This window comes from Montipora foliosa, chromosome 4 (assembly GCF_036669935.1).
Source record: "Montipora foliosa isolate CH-2021 chromosome 4, ASM3666993v2, whole genome shotgun sequence".
NCBI classification, from domain to species: Eukaryota; Metazoa; Cnidaria; class Anthozoa; order Scleractinia; family Acroporidae; genus Montipora; species Montipora foliosa.
In genome coordinates, this window is record NC_090872.1 from 7,778,031 (window position 1) to 7,805,599 (window position 27,569).

The following is a 27,569-nucleotide window of genomic DNA, read 5'->3' on the forward strand; positions in this document are numbered from 1 at the left end:
TCATTTTAGTGCTTTTCCTTTAACAGTTTTCATTCAACGGCTACGGGACAGCGGACCGCGGTGGCAGTTCACTTTAACATTTTGCAGTTAACGACTATGGGACTGCGGACCGCGGTGGCAGTTCACTTTAACATTTTTCATTCAACGACTACGGGACTGCGGACCGCGTTGGCAGCTTTTTTAAGTAGGACATTTGGTGGGCCGGGTATTCTGCAATTGCTCCAAACTGTTTATAAAAAGGCTCTCCGGACTGTAGAAAACGGATGTTTATCGTATTCTTGTGGACGAGTGCAAACGAAGAATTCCGAATACGATGACTTCAAAGACTCGTGAAATCACAGAGAGCGCATGCGCACGCATGATCTACAGGTGGAGGTTGTCCAATCGTTTTCGCGCATTCGCGTGGACGAACAAACTCGAACAAACACGATTTGAAAACCCTACGCGTGGACACATTCTTTTATCTACAGATACGAATATAAACATAATTTTCCCCCGTTTGTTTTTCAAAACAAGTTGCACGTTTCTGTATTCGAAAAAGTGTGTATTGGTGGTTTGCAACCAATCTCTAGAGACAAAGATAACAATGCTGCAATGTACAATTTCTGGCGGACGAATAAAAGGAGGAAATGAGAGCTATTTTGTTTTCGTCCACCAACATGGCGGCGATGACGTCACGTGAAAATCACCTATTTGTAATGGAAGACCTTAGATAGCAATGACCAGAACCAAGGTGGCTGACCAGCGGTTTTCATTAAAACAATGGTTTGCTGGGGGTGCTCAGTCTCGCGGGCTCAGAAAACCTGGTTGAATGTGTGCTTCTTTAAACTCCGCTTATTGGCGGAACTTCATCTATGGGAGCGCAATTTTCAATTTTTCAGTACTGTGCATTTCATTATACTTTTGCAGATATTTAAGCCCCATAAACACATTTTAAGATTTGTATTGTTATCTCATCTCATTACTTTCTTCGGTTTTTCTGATACCCGGGTGATGGTAGTCTCGGCAAGTGTTAACAGCCTTAACCTTCCCAGTTTTTGCAATTTTTCAAGTCTCTGTTTTCGAAAGAAAAAAAAAATGCAAAAAGTTAGTCTACCAACCGGACCCACCACGGTTTTTTTCTAATATGCAACGACATCAGTCCAATACGACTCTGCACCTGTCAAGTCTCACGCATCTGGACGCAAAATATTTATCTAGGGCATGCAGGCTAATTTCTCACACCCGACTGACAAAAGCAAGATTTTCGCTCCGAACCAATTATATGTAAATTCATTATATGAAAGTGATCAACTGTTACAACGCGAGACCACGTTTTGTGTCATCTTCGGCAAAGTTCGGGTATATATCGTCGGAAAACCGTTGTCTCTGTTCAGAGGTCGAAGCAAGTCTTCATAGATTCGGAAACGTGGAAACGAATATCTCTCGCAATCGACTTTAGCAAGTTGTTATATGAGAACATAAAAAGGCCAAACCAAGTCCCGGTTATAGTTTCAACGCTAATGTCATCTTCTCAAAACAGCAAGAAATGCTTCATGAGGGACATCCACTCTTCCTATCCTCTTCATTCGCTTTTTCCCTTCCTTTTGCTTTTGCAGTAACTTCATTTTTCTGGTTATGTCACCACCGTACTGTCAAGAGAAATAAAAATTTCCGTGTTGATGTTTATCAATTTGTGCCTTTCGTAAATCCGACAAAAAAAAAATCTGACAAATACAAACGATATTTGAAGGCCGTTGCCGGACTCTCGATATATACCGTAACGTACCATATCGATACAAGACTGAACTAACCTGAAATATTCAAATCTATCGCTGAGATAACTACAACAACCTATAGCAATTATATTTTGCTATTTTCTACTCATGATTTCACTTAAATGCCACAAAGTTTACAATACTACTTGGCAAGTGGCTCCTCGAAAAGGAAAATAAACAGATAGATAAATTGCTAAAGTAATTTTGAAACTAAAATTCTACTAGCTCAATCGAGTAAGAAAAGTGACCGTCAGTTTGCTGTTACTCCCCATTAAAAGCTAGATTTCGAGGGAATTTTCATTATGGATGATTTTCGATCACGTGATGAGGCGGCCATGTTGGTCCACATGACAACAGTAAATTATGGCTCATGTTTTGCATAATAATAGAGTCAAATCCCCAAAAGACATTTTACTCTATTGATCTGTGCACCAACATGGCTGCTGTGACGTCAGGTGAAAACCATCAAAAGATGAAAGGAAATGTTAATCCTAAGGCTGATGAGGTTATAGTTCCCCCTCGGACCGCTAATCGTTTTTAAGCATCACTCGAAAAACTCTTGTAAAGCATAACTGACATCAGAAACCCATAAGGGTTGCAACGTGTAACGCGTGTTCACAGCTTCCGAATATTCAGTGCGAACTGATTGGTTGAATGTTTCAGTGCTAAGTACCATATTTGGAAACCCCTCGCTCTTGTTGTTCCAAATATGGTACTTAGCAAATTGAATATTCAGAAGCTTGTTTCCCAGCACACAAGGGGCCGTTACACGTTTCAACTCTTATGGGTTTCTGCTGACATTTAATGCTTGCTTCAGATTCTTTAGTCAACTCCTGTTTATTTTTCGTCCAAGAAGAGGATAGTTAACAAGTCTACTAAAAGACCTACAATTTGAATTTCAAGGAAACCACAGATAGATCAGATAAGCAAGAAAGGAACAGATGACCGCAACGGAAGACTTACACATTTTGCCGTGACGTCTTTTCTTAGAGCTTTTATCCTGTGGCGAGAAAAACATCATCTTCGTCATTATCACAACCATCACCAACATCATCATCGTCATCAGCATTTTCATAAAACCGCTGAGTTCGGATTTTAAACGTTTTTCAAAGCTTGTAACGCGTTTTGAGTGAACGCAAAATATGCATAACGTGAAGATCAGGCTATGAGTATATCCTTACGTTTCTCTTGCCGTGATTCTCCCGCGTATAGATGCTTGAATCACAACCTCGAATAGCTGCCTGTTCAACAGAACGAAGGTGAAAAGCAAGTTGTTATGAGTGACACCCATTCCGCGATACGGGTTGAATTTCGAAGGATTCCCTGACTTCGCTGCATGCCTCCCCTCCCTTTAGTAACGTGTGGCACGATTTTTTACGGGAGTTTATTTTTGCGCATTGGCGCTTTTTACGATTATTTACGTTTCCATGATCTGCCTATGGGATGAACACGCATAAAATTCAGTTGAGTTTGTTTTAAACGGAGTCTCATATAACAAGTGCTAGCTCAAACCCTGTTGGCTGGGATATCTGCAGAGATGGGTGACCGCTTAGCACACCGCATTTTAGGAACCTTTTTTTTTGTTTTTTTTAATTTCATTACTGCACCTTGCCAAATCCGTTTCTGTCATTTCAATGGAATCACCTTTTTCATTCATTTGGTTTGTTTCGTTAACTTTGCGATTAGCAGTGTGACCAGATCAGCGTGTGGCCCATAAAGGACGACTAAACTGTCAGCATGCAATGTGAACGCTCTTGTTGGGCGTCTTATTTATCCACTTTCACCACAACTGTGGTGGGGGTCGCACAACAGAGCGAGTTCTTTTACGTCCCACAAGATTATGACATTGAAGGGTTGTCCGTATCCGAGAAGACTAGAGAGTCTAACCATTTGCAGATGTAATTACAAAGGCAGCACTTTCTCTTCAGTTATTTGAAGACCCTGAGTGTTGGTCCGGCCGGAGTTGAACTCACAACCTCCCGCGTGACAGCCCGATGCTCAACCAACTGAGCCACCGGTGCGCGGTGCTCTTCATTGCTCTTCTTTGTTTTCGCGTCGCATTGTAATCCTCGTCACGCAAGAATCAGGGATTCATTGGGATTCATTGGGATTCATTGGGTCCAAAAGGGAGCATTTTCGGACACAACTGCAGTCCAAGAGGAGTGTGTACAGAATTATTAAAGTGAAGAAAGACTACCTGCACGCAGGATGAGACGTACCTTGGAATGACTTCTTTAAGCTTGGTGCAAAGTGATCGCCCTGACTCCACCGCCTTGTCTGCATGAACTATACAGCTTAATGCATCAATTGCAGTGCCGTTAATTAAAATGTCCATCTGAAAAATAGAAAACACGGCTTCAAGTCAGCATCAAGTTTACAGTACACTCGCGGAGTTTCCATCACCCTTCAAGGGCTTTGAAATAGGAGTGTTAAAATTTACTTTGAACAATCTATATTGATCTATAAATATTCTCAACCCAGTTCGAGGTCCGTACTGTAAGTTACGGACCCATCTTTTTCTCGTTGACTTCAGGCCAAAGTGCTAAGCGCGCGAGCCATAAATCAAGAGAAAAAAATCAAGGCGAAAACAAAATCAATTATCGGCATAAATCAACGGGGAAAAACGAGTTTAAACATCTACAGTATCTGGAGTGAAGTACTTCAAATTTGTGTATCCACACGTTTTAGTAGGCCTTTGATTATACGCAAAAAAATTTGGCCGAGTCAGTTGGGCCCTGGTAACTAATGACGTCAAAGAAGTAACTTGTTCGCATCTCTTTAGAAAGAAATGAGCAAAAGTGTAAGAAGTCTTGTTGAAAATCAATAGCTTTTTTGTTAAGTCTCTATAGAAATGTCGGACAATAGTTACCCTTCGGATGCTAGTCAATGTTCTGAGTGAATGGTGGAATTACATTCTTGACTTCTTTGACGTCATTAGTTATCATTGGGACCCAAATGGCTCGGCAAAATTTTTTTGTGTATAAAACAAAGGCGAAACGAAAAGTTAAAAAAATGGGGGAAAAAATACGCGTTTAGGGTTAGTCGTAAATCTGGAAAGAGCGAAACAATGATGGGAACAGGGGACAAAAGCTAAGGTATGCAGAATTATTTCTCCAGAAGAGATTAAAAACCCACAAGGGCTTACACGGATGAAACTTATTCCCGTGTCAGCAAAGCGGAGAAATTGAAACGGGGCGCTTCTCCATTTCAGGGTCATTCCTAGTGGTATGACGCCGGTGAAACGAGACTACAGAGTAACACATATTGTATGAGCCAGGCACGCAATACGGAAACACACCGGAGGACAACAATTCTGCGGGCATTACCGCGCATTGAAACATGAAAAGCAAAAAAAGGCAAAAAGCTCAACTGTACCCTAACTATGCTCGTCTCTCTGTAGCCTTCGTCTTCATAATCAAAGCTGAAAAGAAAAACATTTAGTAAGTATATAAAGAGACCCGAAGAAAATCAATTTGTCCGGCCCTATAAATGTTAAACTCACCTCGCATAACCAGAGGACTGAGATTTGAGCTCGTCATAGAAATCAACGATGACTTCACTCAGTGGTAACAAGTACTTTATCATGACACGTGACTCATCTATGTACAGCACTTCTTGTTGTTCACCGCGCCTACTCTGTAAGAAAAGACGACAAAGAAAAATTATACGCGAAGTAAAAAAAAAAAAACCGTGGAAAGCTTGTCATTTTTAGCTGAGCTTCCCGTTAAGTGTCCAATTCCAGGATTATCGCCAATTGTCGTTTATCCTCCTCAATTTTCGCGAGTTCGTCAGGATGTACCTCCGAGCAGTTGAGCATCAGGCATCCGGCGTGCGGCGGCGGTTCGCGGAACCCCACCATGCCAGCAGAGGCTTTCTTGACTCGATGAGAAAGAAAGGACTCTGCAGAAATCGTGTTAAGTCTCTATTGAGTATGCGCAAGCCGTTGCTTGGAGACAGTTTCAAACCCAGGCCAAGTCTCGATCGCACTCCTAGACGCCTTCGTACTGAAGGCTAGACTTTGACCTTCGCCTTGTCAAAAATATGATGCACACGTTGCCTATACAGGTTTGACCGGAGTGACTAGCCCAGAAACTTGGGTTGCAGCAACTTAAAAGGCTTGACACGATTTCTACAAAGCCTTTCTTGCTCGCCCTCTGGCGAGTTTTAGAGAGGCTCTACTCGCAAGGTGGCGGAACCCCGGCCGGACAACATTCAGGGTTTTACATTGTTGAAAAACAAGTGAGAAGAAAGTGCAGCCTCTCTATTTTCATCTGCAAAGACTGAAAAAGCCTTCTCGTATAAGGACTTCAAGCAGTAGGTCACGCTAGAAAAGACAGCCCTTGTTCATTAACTCTGTTGAAGGTAGAAGAGAACACACACTTTTTGCCAAAAATAGGGCACAGTGTTGATGTTTGTTCCATTTTCTCAAGCAAAATTAGTCTAGCTTGGCAGTGATATCTCAAAAAGGCTGGTGGCATGTGACGCCCGCCAGGTAAGCAAAACCAGCCATGAGTCAATGCCGACTGCAGGATATGGAGACAAGAGTTGAACAAAAAAATCCCAAACTTACCTCACAAAGAGTAAGCATTTTCCCCATGCACTCCTCGGTGAAAACGATTGTACCCACCACAAAGGGCTCCATGTATAGCTTAACCATTGAGGGTTCTGGAAGCTAAAAAACAAATCATTTCATGGTAAAGTTGCGCATCGTCGCTTTTTCTGTGCCATTCATTTTCGAGCAGTTTATTAATCCTAACGTTTAGAGAAAAGTGGTGTTTAAATTAAGTGCAGTGAGAAAGTCAACGTAATAAAGTTAGCCAATCACAACACACGCAGATAATCAAACGAGCCACTCACAACACAAAGGAATTACTTGCAGCCGTCGTTAAGGACGGTGCCTACTATTGTTACTGCGCATGCGTTCTGCGCATCTCGAGATATTCGGATTCCTATCGGCGATGCGTATTAATACAGGGATATTTTTGCGCGGTTCAAAACTATGCAGAGAAAGCAGAACTGAGCAAGTGCTCATGGTATCCAAAAAGGAAATTGGGGAAAACGATGCATTTTTCAGAGATAACTAAGCTTCAATTTGGCAAAGAATGCCATAAATTGCTCTGTATTTTAAAGTTTTTTACAAATATTGTTGATTAATTCTCTTCGAAAAATGCGTGGTTACCCTCAATTTTCTTTTTGAACTTCATTAATACTTGTTAAGATCTGCTTTTCCCGCATATTCAGAAAACCGCGCAAAAATACCTTTGAATTAGTAGGCACCGTCCTTGAGCGGGGGAAAACGCACGGGAAATGCTTTTACTTTTGCGTTTGATTAGGGAGTTTAAGCAAAGACGACGGCTACGGCAACGAAAACGTCATTCCAAAATATAACTTAGCGTTATCGCTCGTAGTTCGCGATTATTTCGTCTTGTTCACCTTGTACAATACGGGCGAACTATATCCTGTAACTGGATGGGTACGAACGGTTTTAAAATCGAAACAGAAAATGACTGGTTCATTTGTTATACGCTCACGTTGTCGTCAAAACCTAAAATTAGGTGATTTCACGTTTTTAGGGACCTTAAGATCTACGACGGCGACGGTCGACGAAAACGTCACCTCAGACTATAATTTGGCTCTATCATAAGTCTTTCGTGATTATTCAGTCTCGTTCACGTCCGACGACATGGGCAACGTATCCTAAAAATAAATTGGTACGAGCGGTTTCGGAGTGAAAACAGAGAATGAAAGATTCTCTGTTGCATGCTTACGTTGTCGTCAAAACCTCAAATTTGGTGATTTCACGTCGTCGTTATGCAGAGGACCGCACACCTCCTTGCTAAAATCCGTGCTGCACGTGCAGCACGATTATTATCAATGATATTATTGTTCTGTGGCGTAGCCGTCGTCGTTTCTTAGGGGTCCACTCTCGACCCCAGAGCTCTTCTCTTGACTGAGGGAGAGAAGAGCTCTGGGGAACCCTGAATCAAAGTGTCTTCTCATTGGTTTCGTGAAGGACAATCAAAAGCGTCTCTAATTGGTGCATTCATGTTAGCACGAGGAGTGAGCAGGCGCAGTAAGGTTCAAATAGCCAATTTTTGGCTAAAGAACCCTACGGCGCATGTTTTCCTAAATAGAGTTTCCCAGAGCCTTGGGTCGACCCGAGGCTCTAGTGGCGAGAATGCTTAGGGTCTGTTTACATGGAAAGACGATGATCCTAGTGCTAGGATCATCCTCTTTTCATGTAAATGGGCCCTTAAACTCCGTTGTTTTGTGGACTACGGCAAACAAATGCACAGAAATTCGTGTTGCACGTGTAGCAAGATTATTTCTCCATTTTTAACTGATACTAATCTTGCTTTTTGGCGTTGTCGTTGTCGTAAACGTCGCTTTTGCTTTAACTCCCTATTGGCTAAAAATGAGGGGCGAGACGTTTTAACCAATCACCTCGAGGGTAGTAATTCACTTTCTACACCGGCAAAATTGAAAAAAATCAATTCAAACTTGTTTTTTACAAGAATTGGATTTCTCAATAAGGTATGTACGGCAGAGTTGGTGTACTGTGTGTTTTTGTTAGACAAAAACTTGAAATGCTTTTTTCAAAGTTTTCCCCATCTTACTTCCAAAGGATTGAGGACTTCAATTTCTTTCTCTTCTTTGCCTGCTAAAATTACTGTCAAAACAAAGCAGAAAAGTAAAGGTAAGCTCGAGTCGCATCAGAACCAAACAAAGGGAGCTTAAACGCTGAAGAGCAGTACCTTTGTAAGGGACATTCGGCGAGGTTACAATCACACCTGCGTTGTATTCCTGAAAACAACAGGAAATTGTTAAATATTTTCTCCAATGTTTGATTTGCCCCTTCCACGATGTGTTGTTTTCTTTAAATTGATAATCTCCACTCGGACTGTCCTTGGAAGCGTTCAACTTTCCCAGCATGATTTCCCAGTACCCAACCGGTTGGTTTAGCTGACAAATTACAGAAACTCCAGAACCGTGCGGTTCGCGTCCTTACTCGTTCCAGTTAGGATGCTGACGCCAACCAACTAATCAAAAAGTTGGACTGGGAAAACTTTGAAAGTCAACGTCAAAAACTAAAAGCAGAGATGGTCTCTGATCTGATCTGAAGCCTTTATCATTCCATCACGGAACATAGGCCACTTACAAGGTCCCTCCAGTCCCCTCTGTCCCTGGACAGCTGTTCAAGCTGATGCCAAGAGAGACCTCTCGACTGGATGGTACGGTCAGTGTCTCTCCTCCAGCTGTTACGCGGTCTCCCTCTCCGTCTAGTTCGTACTGGAGTTCGAAACCCCCCAACATGCTTCCTTTCCCCCCCCCCTTCCCTCCCCCCCCCCTCCCGTTCAACCCATTCAACCCTCCGGGACCCAGTTGATCAAATCCCGATTAAGGACGGTCCCTACTATTGTTATTGCGCATACGTTCTGCGCATCTCCAGATACCCGGGTTTCCTATCGGTAGTGCTTACCAATGCACGGATATTTTTGCGCGGTTTAAAACTATGCGGAGAAAGCGGAACTTAGCAAGTGCTCTCGGTATCTAAAAAGAAAATTGGGAGTAACCATGCATTTTTCAGAGATAATTAAGCTTCTATTTGGAAAATAACGCCATACATTGCTTGGTATTTCTAAAGCTCTTTACAAATATTGTTCATTAATGGGACATTAATAAGTGGTTATCCCCAATTTTTTTTTTTATTTCAATTAAGGTCCGCTTTTCCCGCATATTCATAAACCGCGCTAAAATATCTTTGAATTAGTAGGCACCGTCCTTAACACAAATCTGTAATTAGATCCCGACCACGGGAATTTTTGAATTTTTTCTGTCAAGAAAAAAGTTGAAGTCAAAATTGAACTGAGACTAAAACTCTCGTGGAAATATCTTTTTTATCAGTAAATAAGATTCATTTCAAATTTCCAGTTATCCAGGATTAGCTCAGTTGCCAGTCTTCGAACAACTGGGTACAGGGGACCCACCGGTTTCTTGAAAGTCCCGATAACTTTTCGGGCCCCAAAAGCCATTTGTGCAACTGCCTTCCGCTTGTTTTAAAAAGCTGATTTTTAGTATGTTTTCAAGATAACCAACAGCAAAATGACTGTGAAGTTTGATGACTTAAAAAACTTCTCCTTTCGTAAGATACGAAAGGAATTGTGACACCCCGAAAGATTCGGGACTCCCAAGAAACGGACCCCACGTCTTTAAAAATGCGACTGAAAAAGGCATCTTTGAAAGCAACTGAAAATTGTTAATCTTCTAGTCTTTAAGAATAATGATGATAAACCGTATCCCTGTTTCAAAATACTGTTTGTAGAGAGTATAGACCGTATTCATGAAAAGCGGCCAGGAAATTATTCTTTTGTCTTTGTGCTAATCATCCTCACTAGCCTCACTTTGGCGCAAACATTCTTTTGAATTTGTTCGTGCTAACGAGGCTAGTGAGGATGATTGGCATATGCAACGGAGCAGTCTTCGTTGAAGGCACAAACCTGCTCTAGTCTCTGTTTAAAGACATCCATGTGAAGCAGACCGAGGAAGCCCAGCCGCCAGCCTTGACCAAGAGCAAGGCTAAAAATAAAGATATAACATTTCTTTAAATAGTTGAGATTATTGGATCAACCGTCAGTGCTCTGTGCTCATATTTCTGGTCAATAACACGCAAAATGTCAACCTCGTTCCCAGGGTCTCTCTTCTCAGCCTCCTTTGAGAGAGGCCCTGAGAACGAGGTTGGAAAAATGTCAACCTGTATTTGCTGCACAACTCCGCCTTTAAGTCCCTTTCTAAGCCTTTTCTAAATAATGTTGTTTTTAAAGCTAATAAACTTATGTTTGTATGATATTGACCGACAAGAAAAAAAAAAAAACAAACTTATTCAAGATCAATTGTATACAATTTAGATAGAAGGCCAACCAAAATCATTACGTTATTTTCATACCAACTATCTGCATGCACAGTGACGCTGGCATCATTCAAAGTGAGCTTTTCAATGGCAGATCGCAAATAGATGTGTTCTGTCTGATCCACAGGGTATATACCAGCAAAGACCTTTGAAACAAGAAACAATCACGAACGAAAATCACAAGGCGTCCAGTAGATTTACTCAGTTAGGTCTCGTTAAGGATTGGTCCCCGATGCCTGGTGCTTCAACACGGGAACTACTGTGAACAAACATTTTTCATGGCCCGGCAAGGTTATCACCTTTCAGGGGAAGTAGTACTCTGGTACCGATGGGAAGCTCGAGAGTGTGGTCTAAACTCGGTTTCGCCAGTTCCCCAGCCTTTTCCTTACGTCGGTTAAGGAGGTACAAACAAAAAAAATACAGGACTTGCACCTGGCAATTCCGGATCCAATTTCGGGCATGAGGTGCCCGAACAAAACTATCCTAGTACCCGTGCTGGACCACCATACCAGGGTACCAAGTGTGAACGGACTAACAAACAGGTTGCTTTACCACTGCAGAAGTAATTTCACCCGCTTTCCACAAATGGGTCCCAGGTTACATTCAGAGATTTAGTGCCACATGAAAATTGAATGTGTTCCTATCGAGAGGTCTTCTCCAGATATTCAAATATTCTTATCCAAGCGCAATTGTCTATAAATTTCGCGTAAATTTCGAATAGTCAAATGCGAAATATTAATTATTGGTAAGTTGCTTTGATTTGTGTGGCTACCTCTGACTGGGTAAAAAAAAAAAAAACGTGTCACATTCTCGGCCAATCAGAAAACTAACAAAACCCAACGCGACTGCACATCTTTTCCCGCGCTTAGGCGCTGGCTATATGTCTTTGCCTTGCGTTCTGAGTGGGTCATTGGTTTGTTTGTGTCTGTTTTGGTTGGCTAAGGAATTAACTTGGTTTTAGGCTACGTACGGGAACGCTCCCACCCCTCCCCCCGAAGCTTACCGTGGGTTTCATGGGTTTAAATCCTGATAATGGCTCCACAGGTGAGTGGGGATGGAAAAATGTGTCTCCTATCTGTGCATCTTTACTGTTCCTTATTCCACAGGCAACAAACCCAACTTGACCGGCATAGCTGATGAGTCAAAATTAAATTACTAATAGTAATTATCAGACCACGAGTTGAGTATAGAGTAAGAAACGCACGAAAAAAACAGTGTGGAGGAAGTTCTTAACTTGCAAAGGGATTTAATCTAAGCTACGCTAATACGAGCAAGAAAAACGTCCAACTTTTCTCGCAACTAGTCGAAAAGCGATGTTGTGCGTTTTACATTTCACGCACAACCTGTCACGCAACAAAAAAATGTGTTGCAAGTTGCGTGAATTCAGGCCTCTGATTGGCCGGCTACGAGGTCACGTAAGCTTAATTTATCTATGAAAACAAAGATGGCGGTCGCCACTTGGCAGAGGAAACGTACTGCAGCCACGTATGACGTAATCTCCACTCTTGACGAATCAAGAGCGCCAGGAAAGTGATTTTGTTGTGAAACAAGTTGCCTTGGAGTGGTAGAACGGGCGGCATTTTGGAGATTTTGTTACAGAAAGCAGAACGGACCTCTGCTTTCTGAAACATGCAGCAGCAACTTGCAACACATTTTTTTTTTTGCGTTTCAGGTTGTGTGTGAGAAGTAAAACACGCAACATCGCTTTTCTACTTGTTCCGCAGCAATGTTTGCGAGACAAGTTGGACGTTTTTGTTGCTCGTATTACAGTAGCTTTACATTCTACTCATTCTACTTACAGAGCCCCTGTTGACACTTCCCCTGGGTACATAATTCCGACATCCATTACTTCATATCTCTGTTTAGAGTAGCCTGACATAATTTCATCTCCTGTTAAAACAAGTAGCCAATTAAGTGCTAAAAGGCTTTTTAAAGTTCTGATCAGGCAGTGCAAGGGTGTCTTTAGTGTATGTCTAAGGAGCTTAGCTATCGCACGCTATGCTGCCATGATTTCACCAGCAAAATCATGCATTACAGATACCACATCTGTTTTGAGTACTTGAGTGAGGCTCCAGCACTTGGCTAAGTAGCCTGACTTCTGGCTGTTATACACAATTGTGGTCTCATTCACACAGAAGTCCTTCAAGCTAATCCTGCCAAGCCGACCACATGCTGGAAAGGTCAGACCACAACACCGGGAACACTGTTCCCTACTCTTTTCGAATAGTGTGTGGGATCTTTAACGTCCCACAGAGTTAATGAACAAGGGTTGTGAGACGGGACCTCCGGCTTATCGTCCTTATCCGAGAAGACTAGAGAGTCTAACCATTTGCAGATGTAATTACAAAGGCAGCACTTTCTCTTCAGTTATTTGAAGACCCTGAGTGTTGGTCCGGCCGGAGTTGAACTCACGACCTCCCGCGTGACAGCCCGGTGCTCAACCAACTGAGCCACCGGTGCGCTGTTTTCATGTTGCTACTGCATTTTTACGTTTCTCTGACTTCCTAATCTCTTAGAACTCTAGCTTTCTACACCATGTAGCCTCTTGTATTTCCCATACTAATCCTATTCCTCTTTTAAATGGCTATTCTCGTCCTCCTACTACCCTTGTGAGGTTCAGATAGCAAGGAGAAGTTGCTGGGGCCCTTGTCTTGAGATCTGAAGATCCCAGGTTTGAGTCCTGTTCTGGTGGCTACTAGCTGAAAGTGTTCCTGGTAGTTCCTGGTTCATCTCCACCTCCGAACCTGTAAATGGCCAACTGGTTTGCCTCCAACCAGTTGGGATTCGTTAAAAAAAGTTGTTCTGTTCTGTTGTATTATTCCTTGGCCCAGAAGAGCCCAATGGGCAGTGGTCAATTAAGTGATTTTCTTTTTCTTCCTTTTTCTCCAGGGCTGGCGTAGTTGTGAGAGCACGCACCTCCCAACTATGTGGCCCGGGTTCGATTTCCAGACTCGGTGTCATATGTGGGTCGAGTTTGTTGGTTCTCTACTTTGCTCCGAGGGGTTCTTCTGCTGGTACTCCAGTTTTTCCCCTTCCTCAAAACCAACATTTGATTTGATTTGCATTAATTTGTTAATTTCAGTTTACAGTGTCCCTAATTAGTGCTCCAGTGCTAGAAGACTAAGACACTAAAATAATATTATTTTCTTTTCTTTCCTTCCCTCATCAGAACTCATCAGAGGGGTCATTTTTTTGAAAAGTTCCTACTTTGGCAGTATTTGTATGCTATGAGAATAAAATAACCATCATTTAATGTCAACAGTTACAGCACCTTTTGTCAGTGATCCATTTAAGACTGCGACAAGACAGATCACACCTCTGTAGTGGTCATACCATGAGTCAAATAACAAGGCTTTCAGCGGAGCTTTAGAGTCACCCTGAGGGCTAAATATCACAACTTTATAGGACCTTCTAACCAATGACGATGTAGACAAATCAACAAAAATAATAATACAAATATGCAACAGAAAAAGTGAAAGATCTTGAAAAGAGCAAATATTTAAAGTGATGTACATGTCACTTGTAACAAATCAAACCAATATCATTTCAGGAAAAAATCATCTCCTAATCTCGGCAATAAATCAAGTGCTTGAGAAATCCCTAGAGCAGCCTTCTGACATGCTATTTCTTTTCTTTCTCTGTTTTGTCTTCAATTTTTTGTCCCAAAGTTTTCATGAGGGAACTTAATTGACTTACATTTAGAGCGGTTTTCAATTGAGTGTCGAAAGTAATTAGTGAATTACTTCACTCACTGACTGGTTCAAAGTTCTTGCGCCACTTTGTCAACCAATCACAAGTGAAACCAAAACTAATCATGGCTCACGCATGCACATTTTCCCGCGCTTTGTGTCCGCTACGTGTAATTACTTCAAGATTTGACTGGTTTACTGGATTGTCTCTTACTTTTTGATTGGCCAAAGTAATTACTTTGGTTTTGGTTTTACGAAACTCAATTGAAACTCGCTCTATTCAATATTAATTTTATTAACGTATTTGACTTTGCTTTGATGACATAATATTGATGGGTGTTCAACAAGTATAGGTGGCAAAATGTTCTTATGAATATTTTGCTTGTGATCATGAATCCCACTCACCAAGGAAGCTGTTGAATAATAGTTTCAAGGATGTTATCCACCCCAGTGCCTGTTTTTGCTGAAATCTAAAGGAAAATAATGGTAAGAAAAACAAGAGGACAAACATTCAATTTTTTGTGGCAAATTGTTAATACAAAAAATGTTAGTAAGTTGTTATATTTCACCTTTAAAATCTCTTCGTGTCTTATGTCAAATAATTTCTCCATTTGCTTCGAAACACCCTCAGGATCTGCACTCTTCAAGTCAATCTAAAAATTGGTTATAAAAGAGTAAGGCACACATTTAAACGACATGACAGACAAACAACTTTATGTTATAGTTGGCCTCGTGTAGTGGTTGGTGCACACAAGTCAGGTTATTCATTCTCAGTTTCCTTACATCTGTATACAAGTAACTTTCCACACTGTCTTTATTTCTTGTTAAGGGAGGGGGGGGGGGGGGGAGTGGGGTGGCTATATGTCACAAACATTCTCTTCTGAAGGGAGTATCAAGACACTATGATACAACACTGCAATTTAAAACATGTCCTTAAGGAGCCAAAAATTGTGATTAAAATACAAATGTGCAAAAGCTACATATACAGTAAGACACCTCTCATAAAATTATTTAAAATCAATAATAAAAAAGCAAGGAAACAATGTCTGAGAACATAAAATAAAACTAATTATGCACTTAAATAATGATGAGTAGAAAGTCGTAATTATCATTTAATCGTGCTCAGCCTAATGTACACTAGGTTCCTTTTGATTAGAAGTCATTAAGATCGACAGACTGTGAACTTTAGGAAAAACACACTAAGTCAATATTCATGCTTTCTACTGAAAGAAAGGAAGAGTTTTGGCCGTGCTAACCTCTTTATTGTGATCACCTTTGCCTCTTTACCTACCTTGTTAAGTACTGGTATTATATCTAAGTCTTTATCAAATGCCAAGAAAAAGTTGGAGACTGTTTGAGCCTGGACACCCTACAAATATATGATTTGATTTATTTGGAGAGTTGCTTGGGATTCTCTATAGACTATTTATTCAACTTGTTCAACGTTCATGGAAAAAAACCCAAAGTAACTGTTTTGTTGTTCTGCGCACAAGCTTTAGGTTAGAAATTTCTGCCTCTAAGTCGTTCATAGGGAAAACTCGGACCGGACAGAAGGGAAGCATGGAAAGCTCAGTGGTGAGTGCTAAGCCTTCCACCAATGTGGCCAGGGTTTGATCTCTGGGCTCAATGCCATATGTGCATCAAGTTTGTTGGTTCTCTACTAATTTGTTCTGAGGCTTTTCTCCAGGTACTCACCACAAACCCATACTTGATTAGATCTGCTTACAGCAACAGTGACAGTGGTGGTGGTGGCGGCGGTGGAGGCAGCAGCAGTAGTAATAGTAGTATAGTAGTACATTGTAGTCTTAGTTGAGAACCAACAAACTCAATCCACAAATGACGCTGAGTCTGGGAATCGAACCCAGGCCACATTGGTGGGAGGTGAGTGCTCTCAACACTCGGCCATGCCACAATGGATTATTAAGTCCATTTTACAGCAACACCACTGATCATGTTCAGAGGTAAACAACACACACAGGGTTGATTTAAGGCTTTATTTTCGGACATTACTAAACAACGAAACAGCGAAACACCAAAACGCAGCTCCAAAACACCATGTACATGCATGACCTCACCATACATTGAATACTAACCGACAAAGGTTGGATTTGAGATTAAATATTGTTTTAGGCCTACTAACCCTAACCCTAAAACGGTATTGTACCTTATCTCAGTCTTAATCTGAATCCTAATCTTAATCTCAATGAATTAGGAGCAATAACGTTTTAGGACTAATTTGGCCTAAAACGATATGTAATCTCAAATCCAACCTTTTTCAGTTAGTATTCAATGTATGGTGGGGTCATACATGGTGTTTTAGTGTTCCGTTTCGCTGTTTTGTGTTTTAGTAATGCCCTTTATTTTCAGCCATTTTTCGTCTAGTGTTTCACTGCCCTCAAACAAGATGGATTAAATCAGCCGAAGCTGATCCAACTTAATGTGTAAAACATGCAGCTCACCTGCGCTGAATCAACTAGTAAAATGACACCCTGGCAAGCTGCCAGTGACCTTGATACTTCATAGCTAAAATCAACATGTCCCTAAACAAGAAAACATCATTGTTTTTGAATTCAAGCTAAATGGAGACCATAGTAGACTTTACTTGAGATATTTGGTTGACACCAACTGACTGACTTTATAACTAATTCACTCTCAGGAGGAAGGGGAAGGGGGGGGGGGGGGCAGGGGTCGAGATTTGTGGGCAACTGTTTCCTTCCCTCCTCTCCCCCTCACCCTTCTCTTCATTTTTTGCTCTGTCAAAAGTTCTCTTCGGTGAGATCTAACGGAAACGCTTGCTACGCAGGTTAGGTCAGAGAAAAATGCATAAAAAGTTCTCAAAATGGGCAGAAGAGTATTTTGGAACCAAGTCTTTCCAGATTTTTCCCAAAAGGCTCTTTTGAATACTAGATCCAAATCTGCTAAAGATGCTGCACTTTTCCCCTAACTTTTTCAGTGAAATATCTGAAGCCCTGCCTATAGCTGTATCTCATTGCTCATTGCTTGCTCATTGTCGTTGTTGCGTAAGCCCCTTGATGACTCAGCCTCACCAATTGTCTGACAACAGGCAAACAGGCAGACAGACAGCCAGACAGACAGACTGACTGACTTTTAATACTCAACTGACTAAATGGTCAATAATAATTGTTGCAATGATGACAAACTGAGTTCCTTTTGACACAGACTTACCGGTGTATCAATAAGATTTAATAAATATGTTTCTCCATTGTAATTATAAAACAGTGATACTGTTTGAGCCTTAACTGTGATCCCCCTTTCTCTCTCAACTTGAAGCTTGTCAAGTACTTGCTTGTTGTCAGTGTTTCGTGATATTGTACCTGACAGAGATGTAGCATCAGAATTAACAGATCTTAACAGTAATAAACAAAGGTACAGGGGTCTCTTCCTAATGTTTTATACAGTCCCATTTCAAAGATAAAAGTAGACATGCCATTCTGTAATTTACTTAAGGTACTTCCATAAAGAGCAAGCATTTTATTCATCCTTGGTGTACATGTTACAACCTACATTGTAATACCAAGCCTAAGAGTGGAGTTCTCAGGTTAGTCAACCTGGCTGGAGCCTGCGATCTAATTGAAACCCAGTACCTGGTCAGCGGTCAACTTAAAAAAAGAGAAGCTGACCTTGATGAGTTCTAAACTTGAGTCCGCGATATGGTCACGTGACACTGGTCACATTGGCATTCATGGAGGGGTGGATGTACATACAGTTGTGTGGTGACCAAAACCAAATTTTCTTGCACAGATGGGTTACCATATTTTTGTACCCATGGTGTTCTGCGCGCACACCTTTGGTACCCGGAGCTCTGCTATAAAACTCACAGATGACATCTCTGAGCAAGTAAGTGAATTAATTTCATCTTAAAACTAAATGATGTTAAGCTACATGTACTCTCCATCATTCAAACAGTTTATTTGTTTACATCATGGATACCTGTCATTTCAAGCAGTCTGTCAGCAAGTGTGCTCTTTCCATGATCAATATGAGCAATAATGCTGAAGTTCTTTATCCTAGACACTGGAAATTCTGACATGTCAATTTTGTCCTAAGTGAAAAAAAGGAAAGAGAAAAACTCCTCAACCTCATTAAATGGAACTGTACTAATAAAAGAGAATTCATGTGAGACCCTTTAGGAGCGATTATAGAATTCAGGGCAATCACAGGGCAATCCATATGCAAATTGTCGGAAGCCTTTGAAGAACGAAACACATACATTGTAACAATAAGCGCTCTTGTTATTCAATGATATGGAAATAAGTGGCCCTGCATTCTACAATTTAGCCCTATTCTGGTTCTGACAGCTTCAATTGCCAATCAAAATTAACAAAATACCAAAAATGATTTTTGCCTGTTTCCTTCACCCAGAACAACATACCTCCACCTCTTACCTTTTTGAACATTCCATGGCGGGCCGATTGAGTGAACTTTCTCCAAAATTGGTGCTTAGAGATCAAGCGCCTTCAAATGGAAAAAATTATCAAATATTAAAGATAATTACGTAATTTATTTCTTTAAACTGGTTGATTTCGAATCCTCACAAAAAAAATTCTAAGAAAACACAGAGAAAATTGACGAGTTGTCATGACTTTTAAAAATAAGTTACCTGCCCTTCCCTGAAAGCATGCATTCTGCCCCAAAAGCAATGAATGTATTCCCTCTCACAGAGCGGCTGCTAAACCACGAAAATTGAGCAAAAATGGTTAAAGTGGCAATACCTTTTTGACTCGAAAACTGCATAGCTATACTTAAATCTCATGACAGGAGCTAATTTCACCATTCGGTTCCCAAGATAAATGTGCTAAATATGGAAGAAATTATCGAAGAAATTATCAATGCATCCGCCATATTTTAATATAAAGGTATATTTAATGTAAGTGAACCCGAATTGTCCTAAGAGCTGCAACCGCTGGAGGATAAGACAGCTGGCGGCTGTTATCAAGATAATTACATTTCATTTGTCAATTTTTTAGAACAGCCAATCACAAAACCCGATTTTGAACGTTGGTGTTACTCTTCGTGGGAAATTTGAAAATCGGCGACCACTTCTGATAGCAAACCATGGCGGAATTGGAAAATGAGCAGTATTTTCTTAAAGAAGGATTACTTCGATTAAAGGAAGAAAACGAGGCACTGCAAAAGGATTTAGAATTAGCTGGAGAATTGGGCAAAAGTCTCCTTGAAAATAACCACGAATTGGAGAGAAAACTCGATGAAGTCAACTCCGAGTACGTTTGTTCACTGGAAAAAATCGAGGTAAATTGAGCAAAAATGAATGTTTTATTTAGTATTGTGATGTTTCACAGATTGTTCTCCTCTCTTACAGGAACTTAAACAAGACAATCACACCTTGCGAACTCGGTTAGATACCGAAGTTCGCACGAACTCAAACCACACACACGAATTGGAGGATTTGAAAGAAAAACTTCGGAAGGAATTTGAAGGAAAGGAAAAATCACAACAACTTACGACGGAAAAAAAGATCAACGATCTGAGAAAGGAGATCGAATCTTTGCAGAATGATGCTAGCAAACACGCAATGGTTGAAAATCAACTGCAAGAGAAGATAAAAAAACAAGAGGAAATGCTAAGAAAAGCGCATCAAAGCAACGAGGAGCTGCAAAAGAAGGGAATGTCGAGACTGGAGAACGTTGAGGAATACATCAATCTTGCCTCGGAACTGAAGGAAGAAAGAGACGTTTTGATGATGAAGATAGCAGACTACGAAGATAATCAAGAGAGGATTGCTTTCGACCGAAACACGCTGAAGGAAAGATTTGAGCATTTGGAAGACGAATTACAAGAGAAGACACGGCAAGCTCATACATGGTTTAACTGTTTGCAGGCAAGTAGAAAACAAGCTGGCCTCGGTTGTTCAAAAGGTGGATAACGCTTTCCACCGGATAAATCACTATCCAGCGGATAAACACTAGCAAAACCAATTGAGTTTAATATCCAGTAGATAGTGATTTGATAGTGCTAATTTCCACCCTTTGAACAACTGAGGCTTGGTGAATAACTTTGTATGCATCCTCCGTTCGGGTAGACAAGGTTGACCAATGTCATCAAAATTCTACCTTTCCCTTTTGGGCTAAACATTAGCTCTGCTATAAATGCCATTATGACAACCAAAAGTGAGATAACCTGTGTTCCTTTTTAACTTTCATGACACTACCAACATTGTGAAGTAACCTCATTTTCTCTCTATTAGAGATGATTGGCTTAAAGTCTGGGCAAGACTACTGTCCTGGCATGACAAAATGTTCTCCGCTGGTTTCCATCCGATTAACCTCCCCCTTCAGTTATTGATATTTTATCCATTTCCACCTTGCACCTCAGTTCAAGTCTCGACAAAGTAAGCACTAGGGAGGGAGGTGCGTCACCTTGTGGTTAGGTTGCTATAAAGTTCCCAGGAGTTCCCAGGGTGCTGGAGTTCCCGGATTTTAGCTCTGTTTTGACCACCATTTGAAGTCGTCCAGTGGCTAGTCCCCATTTGACTTCTTAGCTGTTCTGCATACTGGTTAGCTTCCCATAAGTTGCCTGTTGTGATCCATATATTCTGAAAAACTTGTGCTTGTTTCACTTACCGGTATTTGTTTTGTTAACGCTGAAAAGCCCCCTAAGGGAGTGGTTGAGTAATAATAATAATAATAGTAATAATAATAATAATAATTGTCGCGGCTAATTGCCGTCGCAAAGTACAGCAACGATGCAGCTCAACAAGGTCGAACCGAAAGCATACAATGGCGCCTGACAGGCAGCCGCTATACGGCCCATGGGTGACCTTGGAGCACAGCTTACAGCCAGCTGGAATCAGCTGTTTGTTGGTTTTTGCTGAGGGGGGAAAACCGGAGAACCCGGAGAAAACCCTCGAAGCAGAGAAGAGAACCAACACAAACTCAACCCACTTATGACGTCGGGTCCGGGAATCAAACCTGGGCCACATTGGTGGGAGGCGAGTGCTCTCACCACTGCGCCACCCCTGCTCCTGAGTAAAACTTTTATTTTAATTTTTATCTTTTTTTTTTCAATGAGATACCAACCACCATTCAATTCAACTGCACCACCCCTATTCCTTTCCATTGCTTCAGTCTCAAAATTAGCTTTTTTCGCAAAAGATGGAAGTCAAAACCATTTACAATTCAAGTATGGCTACTGTTAACAACATCTAAGGCCATTGAAAAACTATGAACCCTTTAACCTTTCCTCACCTAAGAGTCACTCATAGATTTTACCCTCAGTCTAACCCCAGATGATTTTACTCCTCAATTGAGGGCACTTTAAGTGCGAAAGGGTCAAAGGTTCACAAGATGAACATAAATGTGAAAATCAGGCAAATAAGTCTCTCTTTTCCAGACTTTTTTTTGTGGAATATCCTAATGGGGGCATAGTTTTTTAATGGACATAGATGTTGTTAACCGTTTAATCCCTGATTCATCCCCCATTGACGAGTAAAATCATCTGGCATTAAACAGAGAAAACAATTGTCACTATTAGGAAGGAAAGAAGGATTGCTCTTGACTTTGAGACAGAATGACCCCCGCAGCTGAACCAAAGGATTGAGGTCTCATGATTTATGAGTCAAATGGTCAATGAGTCATGAGTCAATGAGACTCACAGTCAATATAGCAATAATTTATTGATTAAGCCTAAGCCCTTGTTTCAGTGATTAGGCCTAAGCACTCTCTGAAATTTTAGATTTCATTTTATGGGTTAGGGTAACTCTTGGACTCATTGACTCATAAATACTTGATACCCCAAAGGATCGCACTTACATGTAAATGCCAAGTCATGTTTCTTCTAAACAGGAAGCTCGCCTGGAGGCTGGTGAATTCAAAGCTGAGCTGGAGAACCTCAAGGCTGAAAATGCAAGGCGAAACTTTGGAAAACAAGGAAATTCTTTGTTTGGAGAGGTTTGTTGTCAGTTTATGAAGCTTGAAACGAAAGCAAGGTTGCACTCTTAAATTTAATGTTCTTTATGTTGTTTATTAATGTAGGTTGAAGACAGGCGATTGGAACTTGAAAAGAAATATGGGAGTTTACAAGCAAGGCACGAAAACATGGTCAAAATACACAACATGACAAAACAGCATTTGCAGAGGCTGAAGGTTTGAGTTCTTCGTTCAATTGGGTTACCTGTGGTATTTTTTTTGTCTGCCAAAGTACTGGATGCTAGAGACAGTGTTATTAGGCCGAGAAGTTTAAACTTGTTTAAGCGAGCAAAAAAAAAATCGTCTTTCACAGACTTGATTGTTCATAACTTTGTTTTAGAATCAGGTGGCAACCCTTCTTCAAGTGAAGAGCTGTCACGCGGATGCGTCTCAGATTCAAAGACTGACCCACGCTTTGGTGCAAAAAGAAGGAGAGATTAAAATATTGAACGCGAAAATCTCAACACTGGAAAAAGAAAAGGTATTGCTTTGTGTTGTTACAACGGTTAACTTAATATATGAGATTCTCTACCGAATTTTGTAGGTCCTTTGAAAGGATAATTGCCAGTGAGTCATTAGCGTCATTAGCCCTAACGTGGGTTATAATTAAACTCATGTACGCCGCTGAACTCAACTTTCATCTTTAAGGCTTCCGCAAATGAGGAAATATTCTCACCAAAGCAATTGTTTCCCGGTTTGCGGCCTCAGGAAACGCTGTGGAAGCAAAATTTGCTTCCCGGAGAAAAAAAATGTTTCTGAGTTTTTCAAGAAACATTTTGCTTCCTCAGAAAATGTTTCCTCGTTTGCGCGCCTGGGAAACATTTTGGGAAACAAGGTTTTCACAGCAATTTATTTATGTTTCCTTGTTTGCAAGGGGCTTAACGTTACCCCAGCTAAAGAATCGTTAGTGCTAAAGAACAAGCTATCGAAACACCGTAATTGACGACGTTGGCGGCAGGAAATATTGCTAAAGGTTGCCCAGGTAACCCGTGGCCTTCCCCGGAGCAACTCGACCCTGAAGAATAGTGCAACACTTCTTCTTCGAAACTTCCGAAACTCCAGAAGCAGACAAGGCGAACATTCTTTGTTTAAGGGGAACAAGAGTAGGGCTATCGGTTTTCATTTGTGTTTTGTTCGCAAGGAACTGAGAACTGTAATTAAATAACGAGCTTTGGCTGTTAAAATTGTGACTACATCTAAGTTCTGCGGGTAGATATATATTTCCTCAGTCAAGCCAGTCCCGAGTTCTTCCAATTCAAAAGTTTGGTTTTTATCAACGGAGTTGATAATGGAAATTGACCACCGTACATAGATTCTAAAAGCTGACGTTTCGAGCGTTAGCCCTTCGTCGCTATGACGAAGAACTAACGCTCGAAACGCCAGCTTTTAGAATCTCTGTACGGTGGCCAATTTACATTATCAACTCTGTTGATAAAACCAAACTTTTGTATACTACTTTCCCACCGACGCAGCACCACAGTTTCTTTAGAAACTACCCCGTTCTTCCAATTCAAGCCGATTTTGGGGGAAGCGATTTCGAGATAAACTACACAATAATAACTTGATGGAATGACACGTAAACTCTGCCTAGTTTTCGTTGTAGGAAGGTAACCTTATGGTACGATGTCAACCACATTTTCTTGCAGGAAGGAAACAATATGAGCGACCGTTTAATGGAGTTTCACGACGCTTTTTCTGAATTTGGAGACAAAAAGGACTACGTCAATTTCCTTCAGTTACAACTGGAAGATTCCAAGTAAGGGTTGTTCGAAGTAGTCTGTTTGAGAGTTACATCAGAGACTTTAAGATCTACGACGACGACTTGGACAAAAACGCCACAAAGAAGTAACATCATTAGTTTAAAGAGGAACAATAGTCGTGCTGCACGTGCGGAACGTGCGGCACGCGTTTCAGCTAATATTTTTCTGGTGCTCTACTCTGACCAAACTTTGAGGTTTTAACTACGACGCGAGCATACAAATACGAATCTTTTATTCTCTATTCTTGTCTGCAGTTCACAATTCTTACTCTGAAACCGGTCGGTCTTATAGAGGATACTTCTCCCACGTTTACGACCCAAACGAGATAGAATAATCGTGTAAGACTTACGAATGTACAAAGTCATATTTTAAGGTGACGTTTTCGTTGACGTCACCGTCGTAGATCTTAAAGTCCTCCCTCCCCCCCCCCCCCCCCCAAAAAAAAAAAAAGGTGTTGAGCATAGACAGCAGTCTGCCTTTTGAAATTTGCCGTTTCACGTAAACGCAATGCTAATGTCGCTTCACATCTCAAACAATCAAACGCGTTTCCCACGTTAAGTGGCTGCCACTTGTATTTGCTTTTCGTCATGATTTGCCCAATAGCTGGTATGTGTCTGTTGTGATTGGCTAAAATGCGGAAAGCAAAGTAAAGGAAAAGAAAGGAAAGGAACTTTATTTAAGTGTCTAATAATCTTCTAGGACTGGAGCTCTAATTGTGGACACTGTAAACTGAAATCAACAAATTAACGCAAATACAATCAAATGTTGGCTTTTGAGGAAAGGGGAAAGCCGGAGTACCCGGAGAAATACCTCTCGGTGCAGAGAATATATGACGCCGAGCCTCAAACCCGGGCTGCATTAGTGGGAGGCGAGTGCTGTCACCACTGCGCCATCCCTGAAACTCGGGTTTAATTCAATTGAGATGAGCCCTAATTTAATGCATTTTATTTTTTTTATTATAGAAAGACCGTGTCAGATTTAAATAAAGAATTGCAAACGAAAACTTTGCTGCAGCTAGCAGAGACCGATAGGCTTCGCCATACGGAACACCAACTCCACGCTTCTGAGTCTAAAGTGGAACGACTTAACAGTGAAAACATCAAGCTGAGACTTAAAGTTGACGACCTAAGAATGAAACTGCAAAGCCGTAAGTATATACAATGCCATGAAAACGGTCTTTTCCTCTTGGAGGGAGGATCATGCAGCGAACGCACACTTTCAAAACGTTTACTGAGATCACGGCTACTTTAAAATGTTGTTTCAATGTCAGTTGACTAGCTTTGGTGTTCCATCGCCACCCAGCCCCGCTACTCTTAAATTTTCGTAAATTTTAGCGCCAATTTTCTAACCGATGAAACGCAAAAGCAACCATCACTTTTCCCGCGCTTTGAGTAAATTGCATGAAATCGCTTTGAATTCTGATTGGTTCATTGCACCATGCCTTCTTGTTGTGCAAAACGAATACAAACGTTTTGTTTTGACATATTTTCTGTGATGAGCTGAAAGAAAATAACGCACAAGCCTCAGCCCTTGGCAATGTTGTTTGCGGTTTGTGTGTGTGACTAGTTGACTATCCTCTCAGTACAGTTTTGTTATTGCTTTTCACACTTTTTCAAGACGCACAGAAAGCGAACCCACAAAATTCAACTCAGACCGAACAGCAAGCCAATGCGTCTATGAGGAAGACAAAATCGGCCGCTGAGCTGAATAACAACAGGAAAGCAATCAGTCTAAAACAACCAGTATTAAAGGAGAAAGAAGAGGAAAATATTGCTCCGAAAGTTAAAGCTATGAAGAAGGAACCAGCGACTATAAAGCCAAAAACAAAACAAGTCACTTCATCGCAACCCACAGAGGAACTGAAAAGCGAAGAACAAGGGCAATCATCTGCACATTTGAATAACGGCAAAGGAAGAAGCAACCTTGTTACTCCACGAGTGAAATCAGAGGCTGGCGATTATGTTAATTTAAGCATACCACGCATTTCACCGTTGTTAAATATGAACGGCTTTGAAAAGGAAATCAAGATTGCAGAGCCTCAAAGCGAAAGAAAGACTAGAGTCCGTTTCAGTACGAGCGCAGCAAGCGATGGTGATTTGTCGGAGAGTCGAGGCGCAATGGAAACGGAGGCATTCGCGAAGCCGAAAGATCAACAGAAAGAGAACTTCATGCCCGAGGTGAGACAACCGTTTTTTCGCACTGTGAGCTTCGCTATGATTCATAATCCTCGGGTAACTTCGGGACGGGAAGAGGAAATTCCGGGCAAGCTCGGGACCAAGAAAGGTTAAAAAGGCGACTCGCCGGTCTTGGAACTTTAACGTCCCTGCATTTTTGAGGATATGATTTTAGCATCCCGAACTTTGCCATAGCTCGTGCTAATTTCAGCTTTTCAAAATCAATGCCTCCGTTTTACATGATTTCAACTGACTGGTAATTATTGTTTTTAAATATTGTTATGAAATGATCCTTTTCCTGCAGCAATTTTGCACAAGTTTGTTTGCAAGGCCCACCTTTAAATGCCGTAAATTTCCAAGTCTCAGAAACAATGACGCGCGCAAACCCTTTCTGTCATAAGAGAAATTCCACATTCACTAAAAAAATCGGCTTTTCACCTCGGTAAATTCCCTCTAGCCTACTTAGCTTGCGGGCTTAATGAACGCGTGCGATAATAGAAAATCGTATGAACACGAGTGCATTTCGTGTTTATGGGCACGAGTGATATTTTGAAAGTTTTCAAAACTGCCAAAGCGTGAGGCTAGTGTAATTTTAGAACTTTCAAAACATACACGCGTGCCTATAAATCACCAAAGGCGCGAGCAAGTTCATACGATTGTTTATTTATTATATACTCAAGAAAATTACTCCATCGTTGTGTTTCCACCTCAAAGTTCGGTATTGCACTCTAAAACCTATTTACGCATTCGTCATTGACCAATCAGAAACGCGACATGCTATTCAGTGTATGGCAAGAATACTGCTGATCATTTTTATAGCACACTACATTCTCGGACATGGGGCGTGTTCAATTCAGGCTAAATTGTTTCGAGTAATCTCTGCTATTATTTCTTTCTGTTTTGCAGGATAGCTACTCTGAAACAGGGAATGTATCCACAGTGCATGTAAAGGGACAAAAGAGTGCTCCAGTGGTTATAAATGTGAAAAAAGGCGAAATTAAAAACCAATGTCCACAGCAATAGAGGAGAGGAAATCTTAATCAAAACCTGTCGGTGTCGCCGGGATGCTGCGAGAACGAGAGCTAGGCGAACATACGTCGGACTATACGTTTGTATTTTAATATCTTTTTGGGTTATAGCTGTTGTTTTTATTCATCTGAAGTTGTGTTATTTTTTTCACTTTCGAAGACACATCAAAAATTGCAGTTTACACATGCAGTCACACTGAGAAATCACTGCATCTTGCAGGTATTTGTCTAGGAAGGGTCGTCCGGGTGTAGTCTTGAGGAAAACTGCTCTTTGAAAACATTTGAGAGATTTGGCCTAGCGCTTGCG

At 41.1% G+C, this 27,569-nt stretch overlaps 2 protein-coding genes across 4 annotated transcripts; one reads left to right on the forward strand and one right to left on the reverse strand.

Annotated features, from left to right (window-relative positions):
• Positions 1–533: 533 nt before the first annotated feature.
• Positions 534–19,237, reverse strand: LOC137998912 (translation factor GUF1 homolog, mitochondrial-like). Of its 2 annotated transcripts, none has more exons than XM_068844749.1 (22): positions 19,088–19,237; positions 18,761–18,830; positions 18,306–18,417; positions 17,541–17,689; positions 16,814–16,894; positions 15,646–15,723; positions 14,924–15,007; positions 14,760–14,824; positions 13,937–14,049; positions 12,465–12,555; positions 11,669–11,798; positions 10,702–10,811; positions 10,256–10,334; positions 8,513–8,561; positions 8,375–8,427; positions 6,328–6,429; positions 5,260–5,393; positions 5,133–5,178; positions 3,977–4,092; positions 2,939–2,998; positions 2,721–2,757; positions 534–1,631 (listed from the first exon to the last, which is right to left on the reverse strand). In XM_068844749.1, the coding sequence occupies exons 1-22, from the start codon at positions 19,147–19,149 to the stop codon at positions 1,506–1,508; spliced, it is 1,947 nt and encodes a 648-aa protein (XP_068700850.1). In that variant the 5' UTR covers positions 19,150–19,237; the 3' UTR covers positions 534–1,505. The 2 variants fall into 2 exon arrangements, with proteins under 2 accessions (XP_068700850.1, XP_068700849.1); XM_068844748.1 differs by having other exon boundaries at positions 18,976–19,237.
• A 153-nt stretch (positions 19,238–19,390) lies between these two features.
• On the forward strand, positions 19,391–27,448 carry LOC137999702 (protein Spindly-like). 2 transcript variants are annotated; one of them, XM_068845560.1, is made up of 9 exons: positions 19,391–19,625; positions 19,696–20,214; positions 22,178–22,282; positions 22,367–22,477; positions 22,641–22,781; positions 23,947–24,056; positions 25,023–25,207; positions 25,678–26,237; positions 27,141–27,448. In XM_068845560.1, exons 1-9 carry the CDS (start codon positions 19,431–19,433, stop codon positions 27,255–27,257), a joined length of 2,043 nt encoding a protein of 680 aa, XP_068701661.1. In that variant the 5' UTR covers positions 19,391–19,430; the 3' UTR covers positions 27,258–27,448. The 2 variants fall into 2 exon arrangements, with proteins under 2 accessions (XP_068701661.1, XP_068701660.1); XM_068845559.1 differs by having other exon boundaries at positions 19,696–20,218; positions 22,182–22,282; positions 27,141–27,397.
• Positions 27,449–27,569: the final 121 nt, after the last annotated feature.

Excerpts from the sequence above, each read along its gene's own strand:
- LOC137998912 (XM_068844748.1), bottom strand. The coding sequence starts at position 19,109 with ATGCAGTTTTCGAGTCAAAAAGGTATTGCCACTTTAACCATTTTTGCT. Across the intron at positions 17,690-18,305 it reads CAGACTGCTTGAAATGACAG|GTACAATATCACGAAACACT; the intron begins GTATCCATGATG and ends CATCTCTGTCAG. Across the intron at positions 1,632-2,720 it reads AAGACGTCACGGCAAAATGT|TACGGTGGTGACATAACCAG; the intron begins GTAAGTCTTCCG and ends TTCTCTTGACAG.
- LOC137999702 (XM_068845560.1), top strand. The coding sequence starts at position 19,431 with ATGGCGGAATTGGAAAATGAGCAGTATTTTCTTAAAGAAGGATTACTT. Across the intron at positions 22,782-23,946 it reads CAACACTGGAAAAAGAAAAG|GAAGGAAACAATATGAGCGA; the intron begins GTATTGCTTTGT and ends ATTTTCTTGCAG. Across the intron at positions 26,238-27,140 it reads AAGAGAACTTCATGCCCGAG|GATAGCTACTCTGAAACAGG; the intron begins GTGAGACAACCG and ends TCTGTTTTGCAG.